Source organism: Typopeltis vanoorti, chromosome 23, assembly GCF_054136105.1.
Source record: "Typopeltis vanoorti isolate ZY-2024b chromosome 23, IOZ_Tvanoo_1.0, whole genome shotgun sequence".
Classification (NCBI taxonomy): Eukaryota; Metazoa; Arthropoda; class Arachnida; order Uropygi; family Thelyphonidae; genus Typopeltis; species Typopeltis vanoorti.
The window spans coordinates 60755001-60770747 of record NC_143571.1 but is presented as its reverse complement, the minus strand read 5'-3'; the positions used below and the strand labels follow the sequence as shown (position 1 = coordinate 60770747).

At 35.7% G+C, this 15747-nt stretch overlaps 1 protein-coding gene across 1 annotated transcript in view; it reads left to right on the top strand.

Annotated features, from left to right (window-relative positions):
* The window catches only part of grp (serine/threonine-protein kinase grp), a 207825-nt gene that overhangs the window by 73111 nt on the left and 118967 nt on the right, over positions 1 to 15747 (top strand). Inside the window, exon 6 of the mRNA XM_090412954.1 lies at positions 2080 to 2149. Coding sequence (XP_090269080.1) covers positions 2080 to 2149 — 70 coding nt within the window. The remainder of the gene's footprint in view (positions 1 to 2079; positions 2150 to 15747) is intronic.

Genomic DNA, 15747 nt, shown 5'->3' with positions numbered 1-15747 from the left:
GGAAGGACTAGAAGAAATGGCAAATCATAACTTTTACTAAACCTGGCTGTTATTAGCACACAAGCTAATAGTGGTCTGCCTCATGGCAGACAGTGCATATGGCACATACCTGCATTTCCTCTCTTACTTTCAGCACGGATGTGCTATATATTGTTTAGTAGTGTTGCATAAATTTCAGTGCTTCAGAGAAATAGATAATAATAACAGGCTAATGAATCTATATTTATGAAGAAAAGAAAGAAGCCACTGTTCAGTCATCTGTTGATAATTTCATACAGAATGTTGAACAGTGAAATTAAGAATTTTTCTGTGTTCTCGTGCTATTTATGCCTTAAATTATTAATGCAAAGTTTTTTTTTATACACACACATGGAATGCATTTCTGAACATTAGAACTTTTTGGAATGAATGCTCAAATGCAAAACATTCAGAACAAAAGTTTAATGCACACAAATGCATTCCACCTTAATTTTGTAATATATTGCTGTCCCAATGCAGTGGACAGCTATTAAAATAAACTGTAAGTAATATAATTTCCCTTTCTGCTGAAATTACAGTACATTTATTGTATTCTATTGTACAAGGGTGGTCTGAAAAGTTCTCGACCATAGATGGCAACACTATCAGCAAGATTTTTTTTTCTAAGTTGGTACATCTGTCATAAGCATCCATGTGAAATTGCAAGTCATTCTATCAAGTAGTTTGTTTTATACAGCTCTGAAACAAAAGTGTTGTCTGTATCCCTTGAAATGGATAAAATCCATAAAAAAGTCCAAAGTTTATGGGCGTTATTCTCTTTTATTTTCAATAATTAAGGAATGGGCTGCCAAGTTTAAATGTGGCTGTACCAACCTTGAAGATGATTTAATGTGAAGGATGTCCAAAAAATGTAACATCAAAAATCATTGATCAAGTGCACGATATGGTATTGGATGACCGGCGAGTCAAAGTGTGAAATTGCTGAAACTATAGGCATTTCAAAAGAATGTGGGATATATTTTGCACATGAAGAATTGCAAATGAAAAAGCTTAGCACAAGATAGGTGCTGTGCTTGCTTGCAGCCGATCAAAAATGCATTCACATGAAAATCTCTAAACAGTGCTTGAAGCATTTTAACAAGAATAAAACTGATTTTGTGCATCGATGTATTATTATGGATGAGACTTGGATTCACCATTACACACCAGAATCCAAATAGCAGTCAAAACAGTGAACAGAAGCTGATTATTCAGTGCCAAAGAAGATAGTCAGTTCCATCAGCAGGAAAGGTCATGGCATCGGTGTTTTGAGATGCTAAAGGCATTTTATTTAATTATCTCGAAAAAGTTAAAACAATAACTGGGGAATATTATTCTGATCTTTTAACCAGACTAGATCAAAAAAATTGAGTAAAGACCCCGTTTGCAGAAGGAAAAAAAATCATCTTTCATCAGGACAATGCACCTGCCCACAAAGATGTTTGGGTAATGGGAAAATTAAGGGATCTGCACTATGAATTGTTGGAACATCCACTATTCCCCAGATTTGGCTCCCTCCAACTTCTGTCTTTTCCCAAAACTTAAACTCTCCCTCACTGATCAGCATTTTTCTTCAAATCAAAAGGTGATTGCAGCTGTAGAGGGGTATTTTGCACATCTTACTTAGAACCACTAAAGGGATACAATAATAGTGCTGGGGCATTGCTGGAATAAATGTATTAGTCTTAAGGGAGATTATGTTGAAAAATAAAAATAATTTTGAAATTGTTTTTTCATTGTTAGGCCATGAACTTTTCATATTACCTTCATATTTTACATTAATTATAAAAAATCACATTATATTAAAACTGCAGATTCCCCAGTATTACTGTATATGCATCAAAAGTAGTGTGCTATGCATTATGGGATACTAAGGCAATTAATGTGAAGTCAACAGCTTTTGTATACAAATAGCTTCTTCCTACTTTGAGATACTTCACATGTAAACTTTGTTTGTATATTCTGGTGTAAAGAATTAAGACAAGCATATGATTTTTTGTCTGTACTTTACATTGAAAAATTCTACTTGTATATTTTAATCTATGGTTACTGTTTTTTTAGGAATACCTCCATAGCAAAGGTGTTGTTCATCGTGATCTGAAACCTGAAAATCTTCTTCTAGATGAACATGGTATGTTGCATGATTATTTTTTGCATTATTAAAATTATCAAATAGGTGAATTTGACTTTCTAATCTGCTCTTATTAATGGAGAAAATAATTATTGAACTTCTAATTTAATTTAACTGATACTTTAACTTTTATTTGAAGCAAGACTTCAGTATGCATTTATTTGTTTTATAAATGTAGTGCATGTCTATATATAAATGTGAATTGATGACCATGATTCTTCAGTCATCAGAAATATTTTCTCAAACATCTGTATCATAGTGGAGTTTAACCCCATGGTCTCTTGATTGAAGAGCAGGGGGTGCTAACTACTTGGTTGGTTAGGCTGGTAGTTGTCATAATTGTTGGTATTATCTTGAAAAGAAGCACCCAGCCTGGTTGGCAGTGGTTAGCATATCGCTGTAGTTGGTGGATTGAGTGGTGGAGATGGAGAGTCGTAGAGTAAGTGCCCTCTCTCGGTGAGTCTTTGGACACCTTGGAGGCATCGCATAATTCTAGTGAGATGTTTTTCCCCCTTTTTTTTTTTTTTTTTTTTATCAACAGCTGTATGGCCCATGGCTAGGCTACAAGATAAACTGGAAACCATGCTTCAGAGACATTAGTTTTACACTTATTCAGTATAAGGAATTTCCTTCAAAATTTGCTGGGCTGGCTGGCAGTCATTAATAATAACTATATGGTTACTGTTTTATATCTGCTCTCCACCAGGCTGCAGGTTCAAATCCCACTGGGCATGAATGCTTTGATTAATTTGTCTTTAGGTGAGAGATGAAATTAATCACCCAGTGGGAGACCAATGCTCTACTTGTTGGAAACCTGAACTGGCTGTAAAAAGAAGTTCCATGTTTGGTCTCTAGAGCACGGTTCCCAGACCAGGTAAAAAATAAATAAATAAAATAAAAATGGAAGGAAAGCCTTTCTACCTGGAAACATTTTCCTCCTAGAAACTAGATTTTCATCTGGCATAAAAGGGGTGCTTAAGGGTTAAAGCTGTATAACTGAGAGGAGACTTCCACATAGCCTTTAAAGTAATGCGGAAAAACTGACCAGGGCTTCGGACCTAATGTCCAATCCTTGCCTTCTCATGGTGCACCCTGTTTGGTATCTACCTGGATACTGAATGAACAAGGATGGCTGGCAATTTGGGATTTAGCCTACCAAATTGTATTCTTATTGGTTAAACCAAAATAAAAAATGATGGTACAACATGACAAAATTTCATGCCGGCTGGGGCGTTGCCCGTTTAAACAAGGCTCCCGTTGTTTTTGCCAGAGAACCAGGGCGAACAGCGAAAAGTCAGTTACTGGAACAAATCTGAAAGCACACCCCCAACTCAACATCACCAGAGTTCAAGATCGGTACTATCAACATAAGGAGCCTGAATGGCAAAAAAATGCGGCTAGCTGAAGAATTAGATAGTACCAGATCGACATAATAGGGGTGACTGAAACAAAAAAGACAAACTGGTGAGATCTTTCTGAACAATAAATACAAAATGTTACACTCAGGAAATGACAATCAAGGAAAAGGAGTAGCCATTGCATTCAACACAAAATACGAGCCTAATCTTCTTGAATGGCAGGCAGTTTCAAGTAGAGTGATATGGGGAATTGGACAATGAGACTCATTTGTGTCTATGGTCCCACAGAAGGTTCTACTAAGGTAGAAGTGGAGGAATTTTTTGATGCTTTAGAGAAAGCAACTGACACAATGAAAAAGGAAAAGTTGGTCATTGTTGGGGATCTAAATAGCAGAGTAGGAAATGATTGTGAGACATACAAAAATATTTTGGGAAAATTTGGAATAAAGAGCAAAGCTAATAATAATGGCAAATACCTGTAGAATTTCTGCTCAGGACATGGACTGGTTATTACTAACACCATGTTCCAACATAAAAATGTGCACAAATTCACATGGAGAGAAGAAGCAAGGAGTAAGAAAGTCTCATTGACTATGTTATTGTTGATTTTCAAATCCTTTGTACACTCTGGTGCAGGACACCAGAATGTATGGAGGATTTGAAATTGGGGGTGATCACTATTTAGTCTTGAGCAGGATAGAATTGAATTTCATATTGAAAAGAATAACATGTAAGAAAGTTTTAAAGCAAATAAACATTGAGCAGCTCTCAGATGTGAACTGTAAACTAAAATACACAAAGATTATTTAAGAAAAAATGAAAGAGTTTGAGAACAGGAACCAAACCTAGGGAGATTCATTGGCAAGCCTTGAAGAAAATCCTGATTGATTCAGCCAGAGAGGCATGTGGTGAGGTTGTCTGCAAGGATAGAAAAATCAGAACTTCATGGTGGACACAGGAAGTTAAAGAGGCAGTGAAGGAAAAGAAGAAAGCATATCAAAAGTTCCTGGCAAATAAGTCAGCTTTTGCTCTTAGAGAATACAGAGACAAATGTAAGAAAGTGAAACACTGTGTAAAACTAGCTAAACAAAAGTCATGGGCAAGAACATAGAAAATAAATATCAAGAAGGTGGTAAGAAATTCTAGATGTTGTTGAAGCTTAGAAATGGAGGAAAGAGTGCTGTAAAAGGAGTTAGAGATGATGGAAGGTGACATGAAAATGGGAGAAAAAGATATCCTTGAAGTATGGAGTAATTACTTTGAAAAACTGCTAAATGAAACAAGCAGTGATAGCACAGTGGTTAAAAAAAAAAAAAAAAAAAAACACTCAACAGGCATCCAGTCAGGAATACATATCCATACTTGAAGTAGAAAAAGCCATCAAAGGCTTGAAATGTGGAAAGGCAGCAGGAGTAGATGATATTCAACCAGAAATGTGGTGGTATAAGAGTCTTACAGTGGCTGCACTGCATAGTTCAGAAAGCCTGGACAGAGGGACGAATTCCCGATGATTGGAGTAAAGCTCTCATAGTACCCATGTATAAAAAGGGAAATAAAACTGAATGTGAGAATTACAGAGGTATTTCCCTACTGAGTGTTCCTGGCAAGATCTATGCAAGTATACTTAAGAAATGGTTGAAGAATTGTGGAAGAAAAGCTTGGTGAAGAACAAGCTGGATTCAGGCCTAATAGAGGCTGTAAGGATCAGATCTTCCCTTTACAACAAATAGTTGAAAGCATGGGAATATAACAGAGATCTGTATTTAAGTTTTGTCGATCTGGAAAAGGCATATGACAAGGTGTCAAGAGAGAAGCTATTCAATATGCTATTCAATACTGAAGGAAGTACAGGAAGATGGTTTAATGTTAAATCTGGAGTCAGACAAGGATGTACATTATCCTCTCTGTTATTCATTATCTATATGGATCATATTATGATGGAAAGTGGTATTAAACATGATATCAGAATTGGAGATGTTAATGTCAGCTCTTTCCTTTATGTGGATGATGTTATACTTCTAAATAAATCTGCTACAAGTTTGCAAGATTCCCTGACTAAATTGAATAACTGTTGTAATAGATATGGTATGAAGGTCAGCATTAAAAAGACAAAGACAATGAAAATAGGTAGAATTGAAATACACTTTTATTAATACAGACCAGTATTTTACAAATAAACATTTATCTTCACTATACTTCAAACCATCACAAGTCACACAAACTGAGTATTATCCACATGTTGAAACATAGAGCCAAAAAGTTTATATCAGAAGAAGAGGATACACAGAATGAACTCTCACTAATAGCCAACACATTATCACAAAATGGATACCCTCAAAACATCATCAAAAAATATCTATACAATGACAACCCCAGACAAGAAGAATCCCACCGTCAGCACGTTTCTACTGTAGTGATACCTTTCAAGTCAATTTCTTATCAAATAGCAAGAATACTAAGAGCCAACAACATCAGAGTGGTCTTCAAACCAACCATAACATCAGACAAGTTTTAGGATCTCCAAAAGATAAAGTTCCGTTCTACAAATATCCAGGAGTATATTACATTCCCTGCTCCTGTGGTCTTGCCTACATTGGACAAACTTCACGAAGTTTAGAAATTAGACAAAAAGAACATGTTGGTGATGTAAACCACAACAGAAGCATTTCTTCCGGCTTAGCACATCATTTCTGCACGTCTAACCACACGATAGATTGGCAAAACAGCTCCATGCCATATCTCGATGACGACTACAGGCATCGTGTTTTTAAGGAAGCAACAATAGTACTAATAACCGGCGGAAACCTCAACAGAAATCAGGGTATAATTCTCAACAGTTTGTGGAAAAACTTGATCCTCTCTCTCTCTCAGTCAATCTGAACTACAGCTAGCCAGTAATCACATTACAAGTCTACAACAAACATGCATGCGTGATAATGAATAAGAACAATAAGCCATCTTTGTCACGCGAAACGTGTAACCATAGATACTAGTTTGGTTTACAACGTTTTTTATGTTCCTTTTAATTTGCATTTACTTTCATATCTCTGTAATACCTTGAAAAAGCCAGACAGTTTGCTGGCGAAACTGGTAGGTTTTAATAAATGTTTATTTGTAAAATACTGGTCTGTATTAATAAAAGTGTATTTCTATCTATAAAAATGACCAAAAATGTATACCTTGAATAGGTAGAATTGTTGAAAATGTCAACTGTGTTGTGAATGAAGAACCTGTGGAACAAGTAAAACATTTCAGCTACTTAGGCAAGATTTTTAGTGAAGATGATAAATTAAATATGGAAATAGACAACAGAATCAACAAAGCTGGTATGGTGGGCAGTCAATTGAATAAATTCATATGGAATAAGAGAGAAATTAGTCGGAACACTAAATCAGCTGTATACAAGACGGTGTTCAAACCAATTTTAACTTACGGACCTGAGAGCTGGGTCAGAAGTGGAACACTTGACTAGAGACCACAGATATGAGAGTCCTAAGAAAGATTAAAGGTGTGAACAGATGGCATCAATGGCTATATCATATTAAAAACGAGGATATTAGGAAAGAACATTGTCAGCATCCAGGAATGCGTTAGCAGAGCTAATCTCAGGTGGTGTGGTCACTTAAACAGAATGGGTGAGGAAAGATTAGCAAAACAAGTGTTCTCTGCCAGGTTGGCAGGAAAATGACCCAGAAGAAGACCAAGATATAGGTGGATTGATACGGTACAAAGTGCCTTAGATGATAGAACTATAAGAAATGATAATGTTGGAGTCTTGACAAGTAACAGACTGATTTGGAAGAAATTTGTAGATAGAAGTTAGTAATGACGTAAATTTTTCATGTAGTACTATCATATCCTGTACACCTCTTGAGGGTACATGTCAGGAATTTGATAAAAGGTAAATCAGATAGAATATACATATTTCACAGACATAACGTGTAGGCTTAGTTGCTTTCCCCATAATTTCACATCTCATTTCTTCCTTCCCATCAAATATCTTTTGTAAGTAAAGTGATGACTTTCATTGAGCACTAAGAATTATCTATCACTTTAAAGTTTTCAAATGTTTGTCTGGAATTTAAATCCACATCCTTTTCATGTCTCTTCAAGCAGATGCTGTCTACCCAGGCCAGCAGTTAGTTCTATCGTTAAGATTTCATAGTCCAACATTTTTGAAACGATGGTGACATTTGTTATATCATCCTTCAGAGTTTTAGGCTCGCATGCTAAATGCTTTACAGTTCATAAGCGTTGCCAGTGAAAGAAGTTCCACATAATGGCAGCTAGCATGAAATGCTGATTTATGTTATTGGAGTTTGGATTATTTGAAAGAATGCTTCAGAACATATAATAAACTTTTAATTGCTTATGTATATATAGAAATAAGTTTCACAACATATTAACTATCATTATAATGAAGATATAGCAATTCACTTATTTTTGAAAATGTTTGATTAATTCCAGTAAGATATGTTAGTGAAGTAAACATTTCAGCCTCTACATAATGGCATTTCAAACAAATGGCATTCTCATTGCACCACAAAACAATGCAACTGCTATAAGTGATAACTTATGCTTTACCAAAGCAAGTCTACTTAATGTCATTTCCAAATAGTCCATTAGTAAGTGTATGGACTATTAATGACCATCTACATTCATGCTTTTTTTAAAAAAAAATAAGTATGTGAAAGTACATAAATAATTTTATTTATTAATTTTTTTTTTATGGATTTTACTAGTTTGGTGATCAGTAGTATATAATGAACAAAATCCTGTTAATCAAAATGCTGTAGTGTATCATTCACTCTTGCTAATGTGACATGCTATACAGATCTTCAATTCCTGTAACAGGAATTGAAGTTGAGTTCAAGATCTGTTCTTCAGTAGCAGTTTAGGTGACTTCACTGCCAACAAAATTAGAATGAAGATATAGCAATTCAGTTACATTTGAAAATGTCTGTGATTAATTCCAGTAAGATATGTGTTAGTGAAGTAAACACTTCAGCCTCTACATAATGGCATTCTTGATTGTTTATTTTTTTTCTTGCCAAAAAAAGCTGATATTTATTCTTCTCTTACTCTTGACAATACTCGACCCTCTAGGCAATACAATTTTTTTTTTTTATTCTTCCTTTTGTAGAATAAAAACTTGAATCTTCACTCTTGTTATAAATATAATTGACTTATCATAGCTACCAAAAATGTCCCAGTCAATCTCATCCACTGCTCATCTGGTAAACCTTAAGCTGAGAGACTAAATAGTATCAACAGGGACCTTAATCCATACATCTGTCTTGCTTTCACCAAACTAAAACATTCTTGAATGATGTGATATGCTTGCTGTCTCTTAGAATTTATAAAAGAGAAAAATCGATATGGGCTCAGTCCTGACGACATGCCAAAAATGGTCTCTTCAAATGTGAATCTACTAGTTAAAAAGGAATGTGCACTAGAAAATCAAGGTCAGGCCTCCAGACCCATTGATGGATATTTCCATTTCCCCCACAAGGTAAGATAATATACCTAGTGTCCTAAAGGGAGTTCAATTTGAAGTCATGGATATTTTTTCCCGATGAAGGTAAGACCTTGCATCAGGAGCCAGATGACACCACAAAAAATAAAAATTTCTACAACAGAATTGCCATTGATTCTGGCAAAACATAGATGACAAACGTTCTCTTGCAGAAGTATAACTCAGTGTGCTTTTATCTGCAGGAAACATACCTGAAGCTGAGTGATAATCAGACGTGAAATGCAATCATCATTTGTAAGGATGGACATGTCTTCAGAGGAATTGTGGGCAACCATACCCTCCCCCCCTTCCAGCAAGTCCCACCTAATACAAAGCAGGGACTTGCTGGAAGGGGGGGGGTATGGATTTACTTATCTCCTGCTTTCAGATCTCTTATTATGGTGACATCATATTGCAGTTATCATTATTTTTTTATTTTTAATGGATGATTTAAATGGTTACAATACTTTGTTAGTTCAGACAGTATCTCATAAAGGGGTTAGTGCCTGAACTGAAATTTAATTTCTCCTCGTTGAACATAGGAAGTAATACCTTCTTCCATATGCCTATTCACTGCCATTTTGCTTATTTTCTTCCCCCCCCCCACCCTCTGTTTAAGTGAGAAACTGATAATTTGTTTGGGAGCGATTATTTCTGTGATTCCCCTTTTTTGGTATGGTCAACCATGTACATCACAGATATTATGATGGAAAAATCAAGCAAGTTAACTAGCTCACCTCCTTAAGAGAATTATTTTGTGATAGTTGGCATCATCTATCAGTGATGTAGTAAATCTTGTGAATAACTTGTGTAATACTGTCATAGCTACAATTTCTAAAACATAAATCTATTCTCACTGAATGCTGCTTGCACAGCAGACAAGGAAGCACAGAAGAAAGCTTGGGGTATCTTCTGCAGATATTCCACAACAACAAACCTTATTGCTTTCCGATGTGCCCAAGTAGGACATCCATCATCAGAACCAAAAGAGATCCTACACACATTCTGTATAATAATGGCAACCAATAGCAAAGAAGTCTGGGATGGAATCTGGAAAATGAAGGGCAGATACATTACCCACTCTCTATCCTTGAACATAATGGATGTGCATTTGCCAACCCATCAGCAGTTGCTGACAATCTTGTGATTTTTGTCAAAACGTTATCGGTATCTTATCTCCTAGAGTTCCCAAAATGTAATGTAGAAAACAAGTCCTGTTCTCTTAAAATGTTACAGAAGAACAGGCTATTCATAAAACAAATGAAAGTTGCTATGCTTAAATGTTGCCCAACTGCATTTGAAGCAGATGACATTCATTATGAGATGATCGAACATCTGGCAAAAGGTGATTGTTGGCCTTGTAAACCCAGCAAAAATCCAAAATTTCCATTAAATTATTGACCAATTGCTCTGACCAGCTGCTTGTGCAAGATTCTGGAAAAAATGATTAATTCTCGTATTTTATGGTGGAGAGAAACGGTGTTCAGGAGGGGTGGCATCTGGCTTTTGCAAACATCTCTGAGCAACTGATCTAGTCTAACTGGAAGCATCCATTAGAGATGCCTTCCTAGAAACATAAGTGCTTAGTATTGTTTTCTTTTCATATAGAAAAAGCATATGGACACTGCTTAGAGATCTGGAATATTAAGACCTACACAACTTTGAGGGAATGCCTCCCAGTTTTTTTTTATCAAGAACTTATCCAACTGAATCTTCTAAGTCAAAGTGGGAAAATTGCTCTCCTGAGTGTAGTGTAGTCCCCACTTTGACTTGGAAGATGTCCTGTTAATTTCAAGTCTTCCCCAATAAAGGTTAACTTTCTAATCAACTTCCCTCAATTATAAGCCATATCCTTCATGCAGATGACTTTACTATTATCTGTCATTCATGTAACATGAGTCATGGAAAGACAGCTGCAGCAAGCTGATTGACCATCTTTAAAAATATTCCACTAGAAGATGGTTTGTGTGCATTTTTGTCACGGTCTTTATCCTGATTCAGACTCAGACAAACTTAAATTCCATTTGCACCAGAAGATTTCTTGGGACTCATGCTTGACAAGAAACTTAATTTCCTTTCTTGCTCATGCACACCAATTGTGACAAGTACCATAAAGCAATAAATAGCTTTTGCATCCTACTTTCCACCTCTTTGGGTGCTGACAGATGTTCTTTGTACCATGCAATGATACGAATTATAACTATGCTTCCATCATAAGAATTGTAACTGGAGCATTTCAAACTTCACCAATCCTTAGTCTTTATGTTGAGACAAATGAACCATCTTTGTTGCTTTGACATCAGCAGCTGTGTTATATGCTGCTAAAATAAAATCCCTTCCAGACCATCCCACATAGCCAGTGTTCTATGGCAGAACAATCTGTACAACCCTTTGCTTTTCCAAGAAAAGCATTCTAAGCTCTAGATGTTAGGGTAAGCAATATTGCTCAGATGCCATCAAGTACACTGCCATGGCATTCATATATGCTTTGCAGCTTTTCTTCTGCATGCCACCCACACATTCTTATCTCACTTGTCTACCAGCAGCTCTTTCAAGAAATAAAATGAAATGAAATACTCTGATTTTGTGCCTGTTTATGTATCATTCAAAATCAGCTGTAGTGGAATCTTCTGCCTTCCCAGCCAGCATATCTACTTAGATCCCACTGCTGAAATATAACAACTTCCTGCTGAGCTGTGCAATAGAATGTACCTTAAACTGCATAAAATTTCAATGCTACCAAAGTGCATTTATATGTATATAGATTCATAGTTCTCCACAAGCAATAAGATGTCTAGAGCTTCAGATTATGTGTCATTAGATGGGATATCAGTTGAAACTTAAGTTTCAACTCTGTTAAACTCTCAAAAGAGTAGAAAGATTAAATAGCTTTTTTGCATAAAGGAAGCTGTAAGACTTCTGTAGCAAATTATAGATCAGTTGGTATGTTGTGGTGTGAAAAGTATGTCAGATACAGATTCAAGAACGAAGGCCTCATGACTTTGAAGGATTGGTCTTGCCTTGGTAATTTACTAACTTTCTATAATAATAGCTGTGTTGGTTTATAAAGGGAATGATTTACACAATGATTTACTGCATTTTGCAAAGGGATTTGACAGGATACCACATGGAACTATTACACAAATTTGTGTTTAAAAAAAAAAAAAACCTAATATATAGAGGAGAAGGGTCCTGTGTGCTGCTGCTGGGCTCTGTATTTGGACCGGTATTGTTTAATTTGCCCTTAAATGATTTGAAGGGATATATATATATATATATATATATATATTCATTTTTCTAAATTAACTGACTTAAACCCGAGAATTATAACACAATGACATTTATTTGAAAAAAAAAACGCAACATGTTTCATCAAGAATGACTTCTTCAGGCGATAAGAACATAGAAAAGATAATAAAAGACACTTAAATTAACATTGACACACTCCAAAGCTATACAATTACAAAGCCATAATATTCGACTGTAAATTACAGTTATTATGAGCTTGAACCACAGTCCGAGTTAATGTTCTATTGTTGTGCACCTGTGCGTGTGTGGAATCACGCGATCTCCAGTATCTAATAATAGAGTTGAAAGAGTCAGCCAAATTATAGCTAAGATTATTATTCAAATGCAAAGGGTCTAAGGTGATTTCCCTTGACTCGACAATGCGGCACTCTATTTCATCATGGCAGATGTGTAGGTTTGAAGTCAATGTCCAATTTATTTCATGTTGGTGGCCTTCGTTGTTCGTGTTTATTGAAAGCAGGACATGGCCCGACAGAGCAGTTGCTCTGGTTCTCTTATAAGCAATGTCTCTCTGATGCTCTTCGAGACGTAGTAAGATAGATTTCTCTGTCTGCCCATAGTAAGGCTTTCTGCATTCACAAGTGACCTTGTATACACCTGGGAATTGTAGAAGGTTGCGAGGTTGTTTATAGTTGTTGAAGCGCGATATTATTTTTGGCAGAGTCGAGAAGCACGTTTTTATGTTAAACTTCTTTAGAATTCTGCTCAGCTTTTTGGATAGTGTGCTGATATATGGCAAGACGATATGACCTTTGGAGTCGTCCTGTGTCTCTACGTTGTTACGTTGACGGCGGGATAATTGGTTGTTAATACTTTTTAGAGAGTAGCCATTGTTTTTAAAGGTCCATTTAAGATGTTGTAGTTCCTTTTTCAGTTCTTCATCTGACAGTACAGATCTTGCACGATTCGTTAGAGTTGATATAATACCCAACTTTTGCGCTGGATGGTGATGGGAGGACGCATGCAAATATCTGTCTGTGTGTGTTGGCTTTCTAAAAAATAGAGACTTTAATTGATTCAGGCGTCTTGGTGAGTTTAACATCTAGGAAGCAGATGGAACTATTTTCTTCAATCTCCATAGTCAATTTTATATCTTGATGGCGGTTGTTTAAGTGGTCGAGAAACTTGTGAAGATTCTCAGTACCATGCTCCCATATGAGGAATATATCGTCCACATATCTAAGCCAAATTTTTGGTTTTAAAGTAAAAGAGGAGATTTTTTCGAGGACTTTGAAGAAAAGGCGATCTCCTCTTTTACTTATAATCTCTCCAAATTTCTAGCGAGTTTTAAAGTGGGAGAGTGTATGTAATTTCTAGCGAGTTTTCTAAGAAATCTTTCTGGAATTTCTTCTTCACATATTAAAAACTCTGCAGATTTTGTTTCTAAAATCAAGGACATCAAACTTAAAAAAAAACAGATTTAATGGGCAGTTTTGATATTGTTTCTCTCTTTACAAATGTTCCTGCTCAAGAAGTCCTCGATCTTCTCAAGAATAAATTATCAAAAAAACTCTTTGCTCTTCTCTCCCATTGCATAAAGTCAGGATACTTCAAATATGATAACAAGATCTACTTACAAAACGCAGGTCTGGCTATGGGCAGCCCACTCTCTCTGATTCTTGCGGATATATTTCTCAACGAATTTGAAGGAAAAGCTATTAACTCCTTTCACTTTAAACCAAAAGTCTGGTACCGATATATTGATGATATTTTCCTCATCTGGGAAGACGGCGTCAATAACCTCTATTTATTTTTAGACCACTTAAACAAGGGCCACGAAAAAATCTTTCACCCTCGAACTGGAATCTGATGACTGTCTTCCCTTTTTAGACCTCAAACTTACCAGATGTGCTGAGAACATTAAAATCTCAATTTTTAGAAAGCCTACTCATACTGACAGATACCTTCATGCTTCCTCCCATCATTATCCTCCACAAAAATGTGGTATTATTTCCACTTTAGCCCACCGAGCCAAATCATTACTTACCGAAGAAACAGAAATTATAAATGAACTCAGTTTTCTTAAAAAAACGTTTATTAACAATGGCTTCTCTCCAAAGAAGATTGACAAATTCCTTTCCCCCAGGCACTCAACTACTGCTGAAGATCCCCCTCCCCCAAGAGCCTTCATCTCCTTGCCTTACACCAGCTCTCTTTCACCAAAACTGGCAAAGATTCTAAAGAAATTTAACTTCAAAATGTGCTACACTACGCTTCCAAAACTTCGTTCATTACTTTGCAAACATAAACAGAAACATCTTCCTACTCAGTTTCCAGGAGTCTACAAGATTTTGTGTGATTGCGGAAAGCCATATTATGGACAGACTGCTAAATCCATCCTTCTACGTTTGGATGAACACCGTAGAGATATCTCCTATAACAGGACTAGAGCTAGCGCTCTCTAGCCACGTTCTCTTTTCTGCTAACTCAGACGAAGGCCGCCAGCACATTGTAAACTGGACTCAAACTGCTAATATCCATGTGTGCTACGATGAACTCGAAAGAAAGATTGTTGAATCAAGAGAAATTTCTCTAGATTCCTCTCATATCAACAACAGCCTGAGTTACAATCTCTCGGACGCACACGTTGCTTCAGTTCAGTACTGGCGCACTCGCGACAGCGCGTAGTATTCGTTTGTATGGAACTCATACTTGCATTTTTTCAAACAATGCTACTGTTTTTCACTTGTTTTGTTAGTACAATTTTAAATCTCTATAATCTTTTATATACTTCTTTGAGTATGATACCTGACGATGTTCTTGTAACGAAACTAGTAAAATCTTGTTAAATATATCTTGCCATCTTTTCTCTCGGTAATAGTCATTAAACTTATTTTATAATATTCCAACAGAGTAAAAATGAATTCTCCTAATATATATATGTGTATATATGTATATGTATGTATGTATATATGTGTATGTATATATGTATGTCTTTCTATGCATAACTTCACTTTCCTACATTAAACTAGCATCAACTATCTTTTAATTATACTGGCAGCCTATTTTTTAAGATCATCCTACAAGCTCTCTTTTATTTATATTTATATATATATATATATATGTATGTATTTATATGTATGTGTATGTGTGTATGTATTTATATGTATGTGTATGTGTGTATGTATTTATATGTATGTGTATGTGTGTATGTATTTATATGTATGTGTATGTGTGTGTGTATGTATTTATATGTATGTGTGTGTGTATGTATTTATATGTATGTGTGTGTGTATGTATTTATATGTATGTGTGTGTGTATGTATTTATATGTATGTGTGTGTGTATGTATTTATATGTATGTGTGTGTGTATGTATTTATATGTATGTGTGTGTGTATGTATTTATATGTATGTGTGTGTGTATGTATTTATATGTATGTGTGTGTGTATGTATTTATATGTATGTGTGTGTGT